We start from the raw sequence: 14573 nt of genomic DNA, 5'->3' as shown, positions 1-14573 counted from the left end.
TTCTCATGAGGTGGCCAAAATATTGGAGCCTCAGCTTCAGGATCTGTCCTTCCAGTGAGCACTCAGGGCTGATTTCCTTCAGAATGGAGAGGCTGGATCTTCTTGCAGTCCACGGGACTCTCAAGAGTCTCCTCCAGCAGTGCCCTTGTTACCTGCCTGATTTATAGTTTTGTTTTTCATGTTAATGGAGAAATCTGAGGGCTCCCTTGGACCAAGAAACAAGGATACCAGCCAGGAATACCAGAGCAAAACAGCAGCCAGTAGGTTTGGTCTTTATTGAAGACTGTCCCGACAGGACTTCCACCTGCCACAAGGTGGAACAAGATGGAAGCCCCAAACAAAAGAGCCCCCAAACTTTTATTAGCTGCTAATCTCCATGTTACACCCCCCCAAACTATATCACTCATACATTACGGTTACATCATGAAAGGGGAGGTCTGGTGGCAGTAATCTTGAGTATCCTGGACCCTGCCCCATGGTTCCCCTTGCCCTCCACCAAACACCCATCAAGTGTAACAAAAGAGATATTTACATTTCCCTGTTTCCCAGCCAAGTTCATCACACCCTTTTGTCTTCATCTGGGTTTGTTATTTCTGGAATGGCCACCTGTCTGGCACTCGGGTATCAGGATGCCAGGGATTATCACTCAGGCAGAGAGGCTGCTGAGTAGCTGAGCTCACATGTCTATATGAATTTCTGAAGTTTTCCAGTGAGCCAGTACATAGATACATTTATCAGTGAATTCTTACATCTGGTATTGTGCGGCAGAGGCCCTTTGAATAGATAGGAAGAAACTGTGATGAAGTGTTTTGTGGGGACAAATCACAAAAGTCACAAAAATGATTGTGCTGGTTAGTGGGCTGCATGTGCATGATATCTGCTGGAGGGGCAAACCCCCCCCCCAACCTATACATAAATTCCTGCAACATTCGTCTGCTATAATAATTATTCTCTCCATCTCGTACATATTATAAAATGAAATAAAAAATATAATCTCTCTCACACGCGCCCACAGTTCCCCTTAGTGCTCAAGGAGCCTTATTACTCCCGTGTAACTCTGTCGGCACTGCAACCTCTGGAAATGCTGCAATTTCCCTTTTTCCTCTTGCTGTTGCAACCCAGCGTTGCTTTGCTTCCTTTTTTAAATTTGTTTTTTTCTGCTGGAAGAAATCTCTCCATGCCACGTGTAAGCGGACGCGCTGGCGCAGCAACGGCGAGAACAAGTTTCCCGGAAAACTCGCCCTCGCCGCCGCCCGCCCACCAGAGGAGGAGCCGGGAGGCTGATCAGCTGATCGCCCTGGCGGGATCAGCTGGTGCTGCTGGATCCCTTCCGCGATTGGGTGGCAGGGAGGAGTCAGGTGATCCAGCCTTGCAGGGCAGCGAGTAGCCGGCGCCGCGCGGGACAACATGGTGAGCCGGGGGCGCGTTGCGCGCGGGTGCCCAAGAAGGGCTTGCTGCGCCGCCTGGAGGACGGGTGCCCACGCCCTGGGGCTCTGGTTGCCCGAGCACCCACACCTTTCGGTGCCAGGCCCGCTCACGCTGCATGGCACCCATGGTGGCGGGGCCAAGGTGGCACTCCTGGCTTCGACGCAGGGGCTCCCGGGCTCCGGCGCGGGCTTATGAAATTGCAGCACGAGTTCTCGGGCGAGGCTCCGAACTAGGCTGGTGCCAGAGATGGGCACCCCGGGATGCTCGCCTTGCGCCTTCCCTCGCGCTGGATCCGGAAGCGGCAGCTGGCGCGGCGGGATGCTGCAGCCCGAGTGCTGACGATCCTGTCGCCGTGCGCCGCTTTTGCGTATTCGCGCACAGCCCCGGGCAACTTGGCACATAGCTGTCAACCTTCCCTTTTTTTGCGGGAAATTCCCTTATTCCGGCGCCGCTTCCCGCTGCTATCCCGGATTGTTAGATATCCCCGGGATTAGACTGTCCCCGGGACAGGTGAGGCTGCTGGTCCCTTATTTTCAAATCTGAAAGTTGACAGCTATGACTTGGCACCGGCCTCTTGGCGAGGGCCCAGTGCCACACACGCGCTGGCCACGCGCCAGCCGACGCAGCCAGGAGCATTGGGACGGGGTGGGGGCGCCTGGTTCACTCCCCCTCGAAAATTGTGTGCCTGGGACCGCACATCCACCCCGACACACACATACACTATGCCCTTGGGCTACGGAAATGTCTGCCTTACCTTTCGGGTTTTCTGCTGTCAATAGGAGGCTGTATTCCGAGTTTTTTCACTGAAATTTCTACTGAAAAGGGGAAAGCATGTAAAGTCTCGTTCAAATTCACTTCTCCATGGGTTAGATAGCCTCTTGTTTTCTGCTACAGACTGAAAAGTGGGTTGCTAAAACAAACTCTTGACTGTTCACAGGCACTAATGTTATTTCTTCCATCCAGAGGTTTCGGTTCTGCGGCGATTTAGACTGCCCTGATTGGGTCTTGGCAGAAATCAGCACATTGGCTAAAATAGTAAGTGCTCTTCTTTTCTCTGCTAAGTGTGCATGCCATTTCTGTTAGGATGTGTTGGCGGTGACACTTGACCACTGGTTCCTTGTTGGACTTACTCCGATCTCTGTAGAACTCATGGCTGACCAACACTGAGGCCTTGTCAGCTTGTGATTCCTTTACTCAAAGAACTGCACTAGTTGGCAACTTGCTACTGGGCTGAGTTCAAGGCCCAGTGAGCTATTAGTATATCAAGCCCTGAACATCTGGGGACTCAGATGTGCCCACCCAGCCACTTTGATCAGCAGAATTGGCACTCTTACATATGCCACATACCTATCTATTCTGCATCTGCAAGAAATTGATCTTTTCGCGTGGCAGCACCTACACATTGGAACTCCCTGCCTTTTGATACCAGGTATTCTTTTGGCCAACTGCTATAAACATTTTTGTTTAGACAAGTCTACCCAGATATTTACAAAGTTGGTGGGAATTTTAATAGGTTTTTAGTCTATATTTTATTTTATATTTCAAAAGTTTTTAATTATAATTTTTTTTCTTATGGATAATTTTGTTTTATCTTTTTTGTATACCACTTTGAGGGTTTTCGTTGTTGTTTTTTTACAATCAGTGTATAAAGTTTATGGAATAAATAAATAAATAAATGTTGCAATATTCCACTATATATCCAGAAGCTTGAAAAAGTCAGAGTGTTGATGGGGAGGTGTAAGTGCTTCTGTTTTCTTGGTCAGAAACAGTTGGACGCTACCCCATCAAAGACAGCATTATCCACTGTCGCTTCAAAAGTCCAGGCTGTTGTGGGACTGATCAGCTTTGGGTGGAGTTTATGAAAAAGCTGGTGTTACAGGCAAAAAATCACCAGGTGTGTTTTTGTTCTTGTTATTCTCCTAGTCCTCAGTGAAGCTGAAGTTGATCTGTGCCCAGGTGCTGAAGGATCTGCTTGGGGACGGGATTGACGTAAGCCAGTTTTCTCTTGTTTGACGCGTATTTGTGTAGACCCAACAATTGTACGAGATTTGAGCTTCCATCATACAACTTCTGGTGCTGTGTTTTGACCTCTCCCAGCCTGGGGTCATCCTGATGGACCTGCAGCTCCCATCACCCCTGACCTTTGACTGGTCTGGATGGAGCTGATGGGAGCACCAGGCTGGGGAAGATTGGTTTAAAGCAGGTAGGAGATCTTCTTGATATTTGTATGGCCAACACTTTCAGGCTTGTGTTTTTGAATGGACCCTTGCATGACTTCCTGAGAGGTCAGGAAGAGTAAACCACTCCAGATTCACCTGCGCAGGCCAACTGCATTTGTCTTTTCTGATGCTTCCTGAGCAGCAGAAGCAACAACAACATTGTACTGTAGCTGCAGCCCTAGAAATTTAGGGGCATGTCCAACTTGGAATCCCCACAATCCAGTTCTTCCTCCAGAAAAGTGTTTGTGTGTCGTGATAGAGCACCCCAAAACTGGAGATCATGCTTGAAAGCATTACATATTTGGGCTGGTGCCGCTCCCCCCCCCCCAGTTCTACAGTGGTGCCTCGCAAGACGAAAAGAATCCGTTCCGCGATTCTCTTCGTCTTGCGGTTTTTTCGTCTTGCGAAGCAAGCCCATTAGCGGCTTAGCGGGCTTAGCGGATCAGCTGATAAGCGGCTTAGCGGATCAGCTGATAAAAGGCTTAGCGGATCAGCTGATAAGCGGCTTAGCGGATCAGCTGATAAGCGGCTTAGCGGGTCAGCTGTTAAGCGGCTTAGCGGATCAGCTGTTAAGCGGCTTAGCGGATCAGCTGATAAGCGGCTTAGCGGCTTGGGGAAAAGGGGGGGGAGGAAAAAAAACCCTGCAGGAACTCGCAAGACACTTTGCGAAGCAAGCCCATAGGAAATTCGTTTTGCAAAGCACCTCCAAAATGGAAAACCCTTTCGTCTAGCGGGTTTTCCGTCTTGCAAGGCATCCGTCTTGCAGGGCACCACTGTATTTTCAACAACAGCCTTATGAGGTAGGTTATGCTGAGAGACAGCAATGGTCCCAGAGTTACCCATTGACTTTTGTGGCCAAGCAGGTGTTTGAACCCGGATTTCCCTAGTCTTAGCTCAAGACTCTTAGCCCCTATGCCACCCTGCCTGTCCCTAGCGCAATTTACACACAGTTGACATGATTCAGGAGCCACCCCGGGAAGTGGTTTTGCAGTGGAAGCTGAGCTGCAAATAGGACTCTGTGCCTGTGGAGGAACTGGGACTTCACGGTGCATTGAAGGACTTGGAGGTGGTGCAGATCTCCCAAAGTTAAGTGTGATCTGATTTGGTTTTTTCTCTTGCAGTATGAAAAGGTTCTAAAGCTAACGTCAGATGCCAAGCTTGGTAAGTGTCGTTTTCTACTCTTTCCAGTATGACTGACTCATGTGTTTTTCCTGCCTGAATTCATTAACCAACTGCTTTGATCGGCAGAATTGGCACTACTACATAATACCTGTTCTGCATTTGTAAGAGCTTGGTCGTTTAGTGTGACGGTGTCTGCACTTCAGAACTCCCTGGCTCTTGAGATCAAGCTGGTTGCCTTCACTGTACACTTTTGGGCGCCTACTAAAACATTCTTGGGACCCGGGTGGCGCTGTGGTGTAAACCACTGAGCCTTGGGCTTGCCGATTGGAAGGTCGGCGTTTCGAAGCCCTGCAACGGGGTGAGCTCCCGTTGCTTGGTCCCTGCTCCTGCCCAACTAGCAGTTCGAAAGCACGTCAAAGTGCAAGTAGATAAATAGGTACCGTTCCGGCGGGAAGGTATACGGCGTTTCCGTGCGTTGCTCTGGTTTGCCAGAAGCGGCTTAGTCATGCTGGCCACATGACCCGGACGCTGTACACTGGCTCCCTTGGCCAATAAAGCGAGATGAGCACCGCAACCCCAGAGTCGGCCACGACTGGACCTAATGGTCAGGGGTCCCTTTGCCTTTACCTTATCTTCTTCCAGAAGGCAGAAGCTGAAAGAGATCATTTCCGGGGTGCGTACTATCCTGCGCTATCTCTGCAGCTTTCTTATGGCACCTGGAAGCATAGATTTGATCCAAGGTGGGAAGAGTGCACCCAATTATTCTCTCCGCAGTCTTTACAACCCTGGACAGCATTGTTTTTTTCCCTGGCCGTGCAGCTCCCAAACCACACACACAGACCAGAAGTTAATGCATTCTCCACAGCACAATGGTAAAATGCCATTGACCTGATCCCGCAGGCTCTCACATCTGCTGCGCATGTTTCTCTCTCCTCTCGGCAGAGTCTGGGGATGTGAAGGCTACCATTGCTGTTCTGGGCTTCATCCTCTCCAGCGCTGCCAAACACAACGTTGACGGCGAGTCCCTCTCCAGCGAGCTCCAGCAGTTGGGGCTGCCGAAAGGTGAGCAGGACGGGACACGGGTGGCGCTGTGGGTTAAAGCCTCAGTGCCTAGGACTTGCCGATCAAAAGGTCGGCGGTTCGAATCCCCGCGGCGGGGTGCGCTCCTGTCACTCGGTCCCAGCGCCTGCCAACCTAGCAGTCCGAAAGCACCCCCGGGTGCAAGTAGATAAATAGGGACCACTTACTGGCGGGAAGGTAAACGGCTTTTCCGTGTGCTGCGCTGGGTCGCCAGATGCAGCTTTGTCACGCTGGCCACGTGACCCGGAAGTGTCTTCAAGACAGTGCTGGCTCCCGGCCTATAAAGTGAGATGAGTGCACAACCCTAGAGTCTGTCAAGACTGGCCCGTATGGGCAGGGGTACCTTTACCTTTACCTTTTTAAAGGTGAGCAGAGGAGACAGAAAAGGAAGCAGTGATGAAGGGCGAAGGAGGATCTCTATTCCAGCCCAAGGGCCACATTTCCTTGTGGGCAGTCTTCCGGGGAGGGACACGTGGGAGCGGTAGGTGGACCCAGAGGCAAATGTGGGCAGAGCAGCAATTGTGACTTTGCAATATAGGCTGCATTCCAGCTGTGTAGAAGCCTCTGAGATGGGGATCTCCCAGTCCCTTGAGTCCCGGCCAGCAGAGTCAGGAATGATGGGAGAAGGGGGGAGCTGTAGTCCGGCAACCTCTGAAGGACCACAGGTTCCCCTGCAACAACCTGAGCCCTTGGGAGACTGGCAGTCAGCCTGCTTTCTGGGCAGTGGTGCTACATCACCTTAAAATGGTGGGAAGGTGTGGAGCAGGGGTAGGCAACCTAAGGCCCGGGGGCCGGATGCGGCCCAATTGCCTTCTCAATGCGGCCCATGGACGGTCTGGGAATCAGCGTCCTTTTACATGAGTAGAATGTGTGCTTTTATTTAAAATGCATCTCTGGGCCTGCCTGGTGTTTTTACATGAGTAGAATGTGTGCTTTTATAGTGGTACCTCGGGTTAAGAACTTAATTTGTTCTGGAGGTCTGTTCTTAACCTGAAACTGTTCTTAACCTGAAGCACCACTTTAGCTAATGGGGCCTCCCATTGTTGCTGCTGCGCCGCCGCCATGTGATTTCAGTTCTCACCCTGAAGCAAAGTTCTTAACCCGAGGTACTATTTCTGGGTCAGCAGAGTCTATAACCTGAAGCGTATGTAACCAGAGGTACCACTGTATTTAAAATGCATCTCTGGGTTATTTGTGGGGCATAGGAATTTGTTCATTCCCCCCCAAAATATATATATATATATAGCCTAGCCCCCCACATGGTCTGAGGGACGGTGGACCGGCCTACGGCTGAAAAAGCTTGCTGACCCCTGGTCTGGAGTGAGAGCTTACTTTTGAACTATTTGTTCCCCATCCCTCTTTGCATTGCAGAACATGCCACAGGGCTGTGCCGGTCCTATGAGGAGAAGCAAAGCCCCTTGCAGGACAGCCTTAGGGGGTGCAGCCTGAGGTGTAAGTCAAGCCATCGGAATAGCCATATATATATTCATATATTTGAATATCTATCTATCTATCTATCTATCTATCTATCTATCTATCTAGGCTGAATCCTATTGCCACCTATCAGACTAAACAAAATTGGAAAGATCTGTGTGGGGAAAAATGCTCCTTTAAATATGACCTTTCTATACATTTAACTATATTTTTTTACATAAATACATGCCTTTCACTTTTATTTTAATGCAACTCCCCCCTGCAATGATGAGTCCAGTCTCTTGTTTTCCTTATAACTTTCCTTTACTTGCTTTCTGGCACCAAACTTCTTTCCGTGCTATGAATCTCTGTTTTAATTATCTCTTTTTTTTAAAAAAAAAAAGTTTTTTAAAAGAAACAAAAGTAAACATGGCACGCTTCAGAAGTGAGTGTGATTTGCAGTTAGATTAATTAATTAATTTGCAATGTGCTCCATGGATCTGAGGGTGCCAGGCCTCGCAGAGAGCATTCCTGATCTCTCGGCAACCTCTGCCTGCAGTGAACCGCCTGGATTCTGTCTCCTGGAGAGTGGATTACACCCTTAGCTCCAGCGAAATCCAGCAGGTCAATGAGCCCGTCGTGCACCTCAAGCTGAACGTGAAAGATGTTGACCGTGGGGTACTGGAGCCTGTTGCCATGATGCTGTCGGCAGAGAAGTTCCGCGTCTTGCTTGCAGGTGAGATGTCAGAAATCATCATGGGGGAAACAGGGACTGGGTTCAGGGGCACTTTTCTGCAACCAGGTCCTGTATGTTGTAACACACTGCCTGAACTCACGAGAGGATGGTGGTGGTGGTGCGACCTGGCAGGGATTCTGAGGCTATTTGTAAGGGCTGGGCAAGTCCAGGGGGATAATAATAATAATAATAATAATAATAATAATAATAATAATTTTTTATTTATACCCCGCCCTACTCCAGCCAAGACCAGGCTCAGGGCGGCTAACAACCAATAATAAAAACAAGTTGATTAAAATACAACTTAAAAAACAGGATTAAAATACAGCATTAAAACATTAAGATGCAGCCTCTTCAGAGGAGGAGAAGGAAAAAAGAAAGAGGGGGAGGGAATCAAATTGATTCCAAGCCAAAGGCCAGGCGGAACGACTCTGTCTTAGAGGCCCTGCAGAAAGAAATCAGATCCTGCAGGGCCCTGGTCTCATGAGGCAGAGCGTTCCACCAGGCCGGGGCCAGTGTTGAGAAGGCCCTGGCTCTGGTTGAGGCTAATCTAACTTCCTTAGGGCCTGGGACCTCTAGGGTGTTGCTATTTATGGACCTTGAGGCTCTCCGTGGGGCAGACCGGGAGAGGCGGTCCCGTAGGTATGTAGGCCGTGAAGGGCTTTAAAGGTCAAAAGCAGCACCTTAAATCTGACCCTGTACTCCACCAGGAGCCAGTGCAGCTGGAAAAGCACTGGGTGAATATGCTCCCATGGCAGAGACCCTGTGAGGGTGATAAGTTGGCATCTTCACTCAACTTATTCAATATTTATTAAATTTCTCGACGTCTCTTCACCCAAGGATGACATGGCAGTTTACAATATAAAGACACAAAAATATATAACATATAGTAACAAGCAAACAAAATGCCCCCCACCACACACAGTTTAAAAAGTCATAGATTGTTTAATTAGCTAGAGGCCTGGGAGAAGAGGGATGTTTTTGCCTGGAGCCTAAAGATATGTAATGAAGGGACCAGGTGAGCCTCCCTAGGGAGAGCATTCCACAAACAGGGAGCCACTGCAGAGAAGGCCCGTTTTTGTGTTGCCACCCTTCGGACCTCTCGTGGAGGAGGCACACAAAGAAGGGCCTTGGGTGATGATTGCAGGGTCTGGGTCGGTCCATATGGGGAGAGGCAGTCCTTGAGGTATTGCGGTCCTGAGCCATTAAGGCTTTATGGGTCGAGACCAGCACTTGGGCCCAGAAACTAATTGGCAACCAGTGCAGTCTTTTTTTTTTTTTTTAAAAGATATTTATTAAGGTTTTCAAATTTAATACAGTAGAAAAATCAAAAAGGAAAAAAGCAAAAAGGTTTAAAAACACATAAAGTTCACAATACTTATTTTTCAATAACATATTTCACTGACTTCCTCATACCTCCCCGTCTTGTATTCCAATTCAGATTATTAGTTCAGCAAATCCTTATCCATAATTTTAACCTATTTTTATACCCTTATTTTTTTCCCCCATATTGCATTACAGCTATAAACCCCTTAATTTCTATCCAACATCGTTCAACACTCATTAATTTTGCAATATTTCTGTAAATAGTCCTTAAATTTCTTCCAATCTTCTTCCGCCGACTCTTCTCCCTGGTCTCGGATCCTGCCAGTCATTTCTGCCAATCCCATGCAGTCAATCATCTTCATCTGCCATTCTTCCAGAGTGGGTAAATCTTGCGTCTTAGTACTTTGCGATGAGTACTTTGCGATGAGTATTCTTGCAGCTGTTGTAGCATACATAAAGAAAGTTCTATCCTTCTTTGACACCAATTGGCCGACCATGCCCAAGAGAAAGGCCTCTGGTTTCTTCAAGAAGGTATATTTAAATACCTTTTTCAGTTCATTATAGATCATTTCCCAGAAAGCCTTAATCCTTGGGCACGTCCACCAAAGGTGAAAGAATGTACCTTCATTTTCTTTGCATTTACAACAATTATTATCGGGCAAATGGTAAATTTTTGCAAGCTTGACTGGGGTCATGTACCAGGCAACCAGTGCAGTCTTGCCTCACTGAGCACCCTGGCCGCTGAATTCTGCACCAGCTGAAGTTTCTGAGCAGTCTTCAGAGGCAGCCCCATGTATAATGTATTTTTCCACCCTCTGACCCTTCCTGTTTTGTTTTGCTTCTCCTGCTGCTAGAACTGAAGCAGGCTGAAGCAGTCATGAAGACGCTCGACTGAGGAGCCTCCAGGATGGATGGTGCTGTGGCTGGAATGAGCTTTTGCCGCAAGCTGAAAAATCTTAATTGGACGGTTGCTTCAGAAAGAGGGAGACCTTGCATCCAGCAAGTTTTTTCCCAGTCACTGCAGGGCAAGAGGCTGTTACCAGAATCCATCCCTCTCTTCCGACTCGTCGTGTTCAAAGCCTAAGGCTGTTCTCGTTGTTTGGTAGAGCACTCTGGTCAGGGTGGGTAATACTTCTGAATGCAAATGACGGGTGTCCATGTTTGTTTAAACATTTTAATTCACTGAAAGCTCTTCGCAGTCAGAAAGTTAGTGCAGCGGGGAGTGGACTGGAATAGGACCTGTGCCCCTGATGTCCTGGACTTCGTTGTCCCCCGCCAGGAGAGAGTTCAAGAAATGGCACCACCGCCCCACTTTGAGTCATGGCCTGTCAACTCAGAACCACAGCAGCTTAGAGAACCCCAAGAGTTTCTTGGCCCTTGTGACGGTATCCGTGTCTAGCGCCGCAAGACCATTGTGGGAATCAAAATCGCCCCGCCTCATTCTCTCCGGAGAAGGCACATCAATCTCATCCTACCCTGTTCTTTTGTTGCAAATGTTGGAAGCCCCAACTTCCATTCGCGACTTTCTTGCTCCTGTTTTCTTAAGAGCCTTCTTCCCCTATTGCAGGGACATTGACCTGTAACCCTCCAGGTGTTGTTGGACTACAACTCCCATCATCCCTGGCAGTGCTGGCTGGGACTGATGGGAGTTGGAGTCCGGCAATACCAGGAGGGCTACAGGCCCTTCTTCTCCAAGTAGAAGAAACCTGGTCTGTTCCTTCTGTTTTCCAGCAATCCATCTGTGTGTGGATTGTGGAAGGAAGGGCAAAATAGCCTGTCCTCTCTCTTGCCAGATTCTTGATTTTTTTTGTGTGTGTCCTGTATCTTTGTATCACAGGGAAGGAAAGGTATGTGTGTCGACATCTCTCCATGTGCTTGAACCTTCATATCTTTAAATCCCAAAGGTTGCTCTTTGTAATGTTTCTATATTTTGCAGAACAGGAGAAAATTAAATCTTACTACACGCAGAACTCTTTGTCAAGTGTTTTTATTGAGTCCTCCTGGACACACAGTATTTCTGGTGACAAGAGAAGGAATTGTTGAGTTATCAAAGGTTTAAGACTGCAATCCCAAATATTTTATAGATAGTGTTTGTTGTTTAGTAAGAAGACTCAACTAGAGATAGCTTCAGCAGTAAAAAAAAATAAAAAGATTAAGCAGAAGCAGATTTGGTAAGAAACGAACATTTCTGTAGCAGAAGCCTGAATAATCAGAAGAGGTGCTGGGCATTCCACAGCAATGCCTGTGTCTGAAAAGGTCCTGTCTCTATAGGGGACAAAAACCGCTGAGCTTCCGAAGGAAGGCCAGGGCTTCTGAGCTCGAGAATGCATGGGAGGAAAAACATATACCTGTGAGATCACCTTACTCCAATTTGCTTTCCCAACTGCTTCGATCTGTGGAACTATTTATGCAATAGATAAATAGAGGAAAAAGTAGCCCATAGGGAAACGTGGAAACTTTTGGGTTCCCTGAGCCAAGGCAATCCAACTTGTCATGCCAAGTGGGCCACAAGAATACAGTGGTACCTCGGGTTAAGTACTTAATTCGTTCCAGAGGTCCGTTCTTAACCTGAAACTGTTCTTAACCTGAAGCACCACTTTAGCTAATGGGGCCTCCTGCTGCTGCCGCGTCGCCGGAGCACGATTTCTGTTCTCATCCTGAAGCAAAGTTCTTAACCCGAGGTACTATTTCTGAGTTAGTGGAGTCTGTAACCTGAAGCGTATGTAACCTGAGGTACCACTGTACTTGGACACGGAACTTGCGAGTTGTACACTGCCTTGTCACGCAGGAGGAGGCGGAGAGCAAGGCCAAAATTTGATGCCCTTGCGCTGCCTTCCCCAAACCAGCTAAGCAAAGTGCCAGGCTTTGGGGAGGAGAGCAAATTTCTTACACTTGATTGTAAAAAAACAACCCTCAAAGTGGTTTACAAAAACAAGATACCTGCTACTTGTGCATGGATGATACACATTTGGCTCAATGAGGATGATTGGCTCTCAGTAAGAAACAAGTAGGAGCAAAGGAAGTTCCCTTAAACGGAGTCAGGATTGGTCCACCTCGTACCATTGACACTGCCTGGCTGTGGCTCTCCAGGGTTTCAGAGGGTGGCTGTATTGTCCCTCCTAGCCCCCCCCCCCCCATGCTCAGGGTTGAAACAGGGGGCTTCTGTGGGCAAAGGTGATGCTCCAACACCAGGCTATGGTTAATAATAATAATGGGATTTCTTAACCACCATATGGCCGCAAGGCAGGTTACAGCAAGATCAAAATATCTGAACAATTTAAGGGGCCATTGGTTCCCCCTCCTCCTTGAACAATCTCCCTCCAAGCAGGGGATTAGAAGAACAAGGACCCAGTCACAATCGGTGCCTAACACATCATTATTTATCCCTTCCCTTGCCTGACTTTAAAGAAAATGAAAGAAAAACAAGTCCTTAATGCTGAATAAACTTGGGGTACTTTAAAAAGGACAGCATAAGAGCAGGATAAGCAGAGTCTTCTGGATCGGGTCCCACCTGCTCTTCTTAACCATGGCCAACCAGGCGCCCATGATGGGACGCCCACCACCAGGAGCTGAACACACGGGCCGCCCTCTCCCCTCCAGTGGCTTCCAGCAACCGGTACTGGGAAGCAGAGGGTTGCCCTTTTGGCTAATAGCCCTCCCTAGCCTTCTCCTCCGTGACCTTGTCTAATCTTTTCATGCCGCCACCGCACACCTCCAGTGGCAGCGAGTTCCATAGACTCTGCAGGCTGAAGAAGTTTCTCCAGCTTTCCTCGAACTTGGGTACCCCCAGGTGTTGTTGTTTAGTCGTTTAGTCGTGTCCGCCTCTTCGTGACCCCATGGACCAGAGCACGCCAGGCACTCCTGTCTTCCACTGCCTCCCGGAGTTTGGTCAAACTCATGCTGGTAGCTTCGAGAACACTGTCCAACCATCTCGTCCTCTGTCGTCCCCTTCTCCTTGTGCCCTCCATCTTTCCCAACATCAGGGTCTTTTCCAGGGAGTCTTCTCTTCTCATGAGGTGGCCAAAGTATTGGAGCCTCAGCTTCAGGATCTGTCCTTCCAGTGAGCACTCAGGGCTGATTTCCTTAAGAATGGAGAGGTTTGATCTTCTTGCAGTCCATGGGGCTCTCAGGAGTCTCCTCCAGCACCATATTTCAAAAGCATCAGTTCCTCGGCGATCAGCCTTCTTTATGGTCCAGCTCTCACTTCCATACATCACGACAGGGAAAACCATAGCTTACCCCAGGTGTTGCTGGACTACAACTCCCATCATCCCTAGCAACCAGGACCAGTGCCAGGGATGATGGGGGGCGTAGTCCAAACCACCCGGGGGCACCCTAGTTCGAGATCAGAGCCGGGCGCGCCCCAGCTCTAATCGGATTCTGTCCTGGCACGGATCCTCCCCTGCGTGGGCGTGGAAGCGCGCCTGCCCTCCCCTCCGAGACTTGCAAGCGCAGCCTCCGCGCGACAAGCGACGAGCCACGCGCCTCTCCGCCCGCCGAGGGGCGCTTCTTGCGCGGATTCTCTCGTGGGTCGGAGCCGGGCTCCATCCAGGCAGCTGCGCCCTCGGAGGGAGAGGCGGCTAAAAGCGCACGGGCGCTGCGCCCTTGGAACCGCTCGGGGCTGCGGTTATGCAACCAGCCGTCTGGGCGGTTCGAGGAGAAGCCGCGAAGATAGCCTCTGGGCATACGCAGAGCGCCTTTCCCTTCGCTCCTCCTCCGGCGCCGCCATCTCCTGTCCTTTCGTCTAGCACGCGTTATAGCTTTATTTTTCAGATTTTCTTGAAGGTTGGCAACGGTAGAGGACTCAAGGAAAGCCCAAATAGACGCCGTGTCCCGTGGAGAGGGAGTCCCGGGCGTCCCTGTTGGTGGTACAGAATATTTTTTTAAAAGCAGCAAACAGCACAGAATTCTCCCAGGCTTTGGCAACGCATCACCGTAAGTGGAAAGAGGCGTCTTCCCCCCCCCCCCCCCCATAACCCCTCCAGAGTTCTATACTGCATTTCTATGCTGGCCATTTCCTCAATTAATTTTATTTCTTTACTGCGATTCTATCCCGCTTTTCTCTCCGAGGAGCTCCATGCGCTGTGTTTGGTTTCCTCCCTCTTTGCTTAATGCCCAGCGGCCCCAGGTGAGATTGATGGCTGAGTGGCCTCTTCCCAGACCCCCCCCCCCCGTTTATCACCTGTCATCTCTGCTACACCTCCATTTCCAACCTCTGATTTCAGTCCTTTAATGCTTTACTGTCGCTT

The 14573-nt window shown here is 49.2% G+C and overlaps 1 protein-coding gene across 1 annotated transcript; it reads left to right on the top strand.

Moving 5' to 3' along the window:
• The first annotated feature begins 1389 nt into the window (after positions 1-1389).
• On the top strand, positions 1390-11294 carry COMMD4 (COMM domain containing 4). The gene is made up of 8 exons (XM_077934451.1): positions 1390-1410; positions 2392-2463; positions 3352-3417; positions 4769-4808; positions 5712-5831; positions 7221-7301; positions 7822-7998; positions 10179-11294. The coding sequence occupies exons 1-8, from the start codon at positions 1408-1410 to the stop codon at positions 10217-10219; spliced, it is 600 nt and encodes a 199-aa protein (XP_077790577.1). The 5' UTR covers positions 1390-1407; the 3' UTR covers positions 10220-11294.
• The last annotated feature ends 3279 nt before the right edge of the window (positions 11295-14573 follow it).

The sequence above is a fragment of the Podarcis muralis genome, chromosome 9 (genome assembly GCF_964188315.1).
Source record: "Podarcis muralis chromosome 9, rPodMur119.hap1.1, whole genome shotgun sequence".
Taxonomy (NCBI): Eukaryota; Metazoa; Chordata; class Lepidosauria; order Squamata; family Lacertidae; genus Podarcis; species Podarcis muralis.
Note: the sequence above shows the minus strand (reverse complement) of the source record. Positions and strands in the feature narration are given on the sequence as shown.

What these genes read in the sequence shown, in the direction of transcription:
- COMMD4 (XM_077934451.1), top strand. An exon ending in AACGTCAGATGCCAAGCTTG is followed by an intron (nt 4,809 to 5,711) that starts GTAAGTGTCGTT and finishes TCCTCTCGGCAG; the next exon opens with AGTCTGGGGATGTGAAGGCT. An exon ending in TAGGGGGTGCAGCCTGAGGT is followed by an intron (nt 7,302 to 7,821) that starts GTAAGTCAAGCC and finishes CTCTGCCTGCAG; the next exon opens with TGAACCGCCTGGATTCTGTC.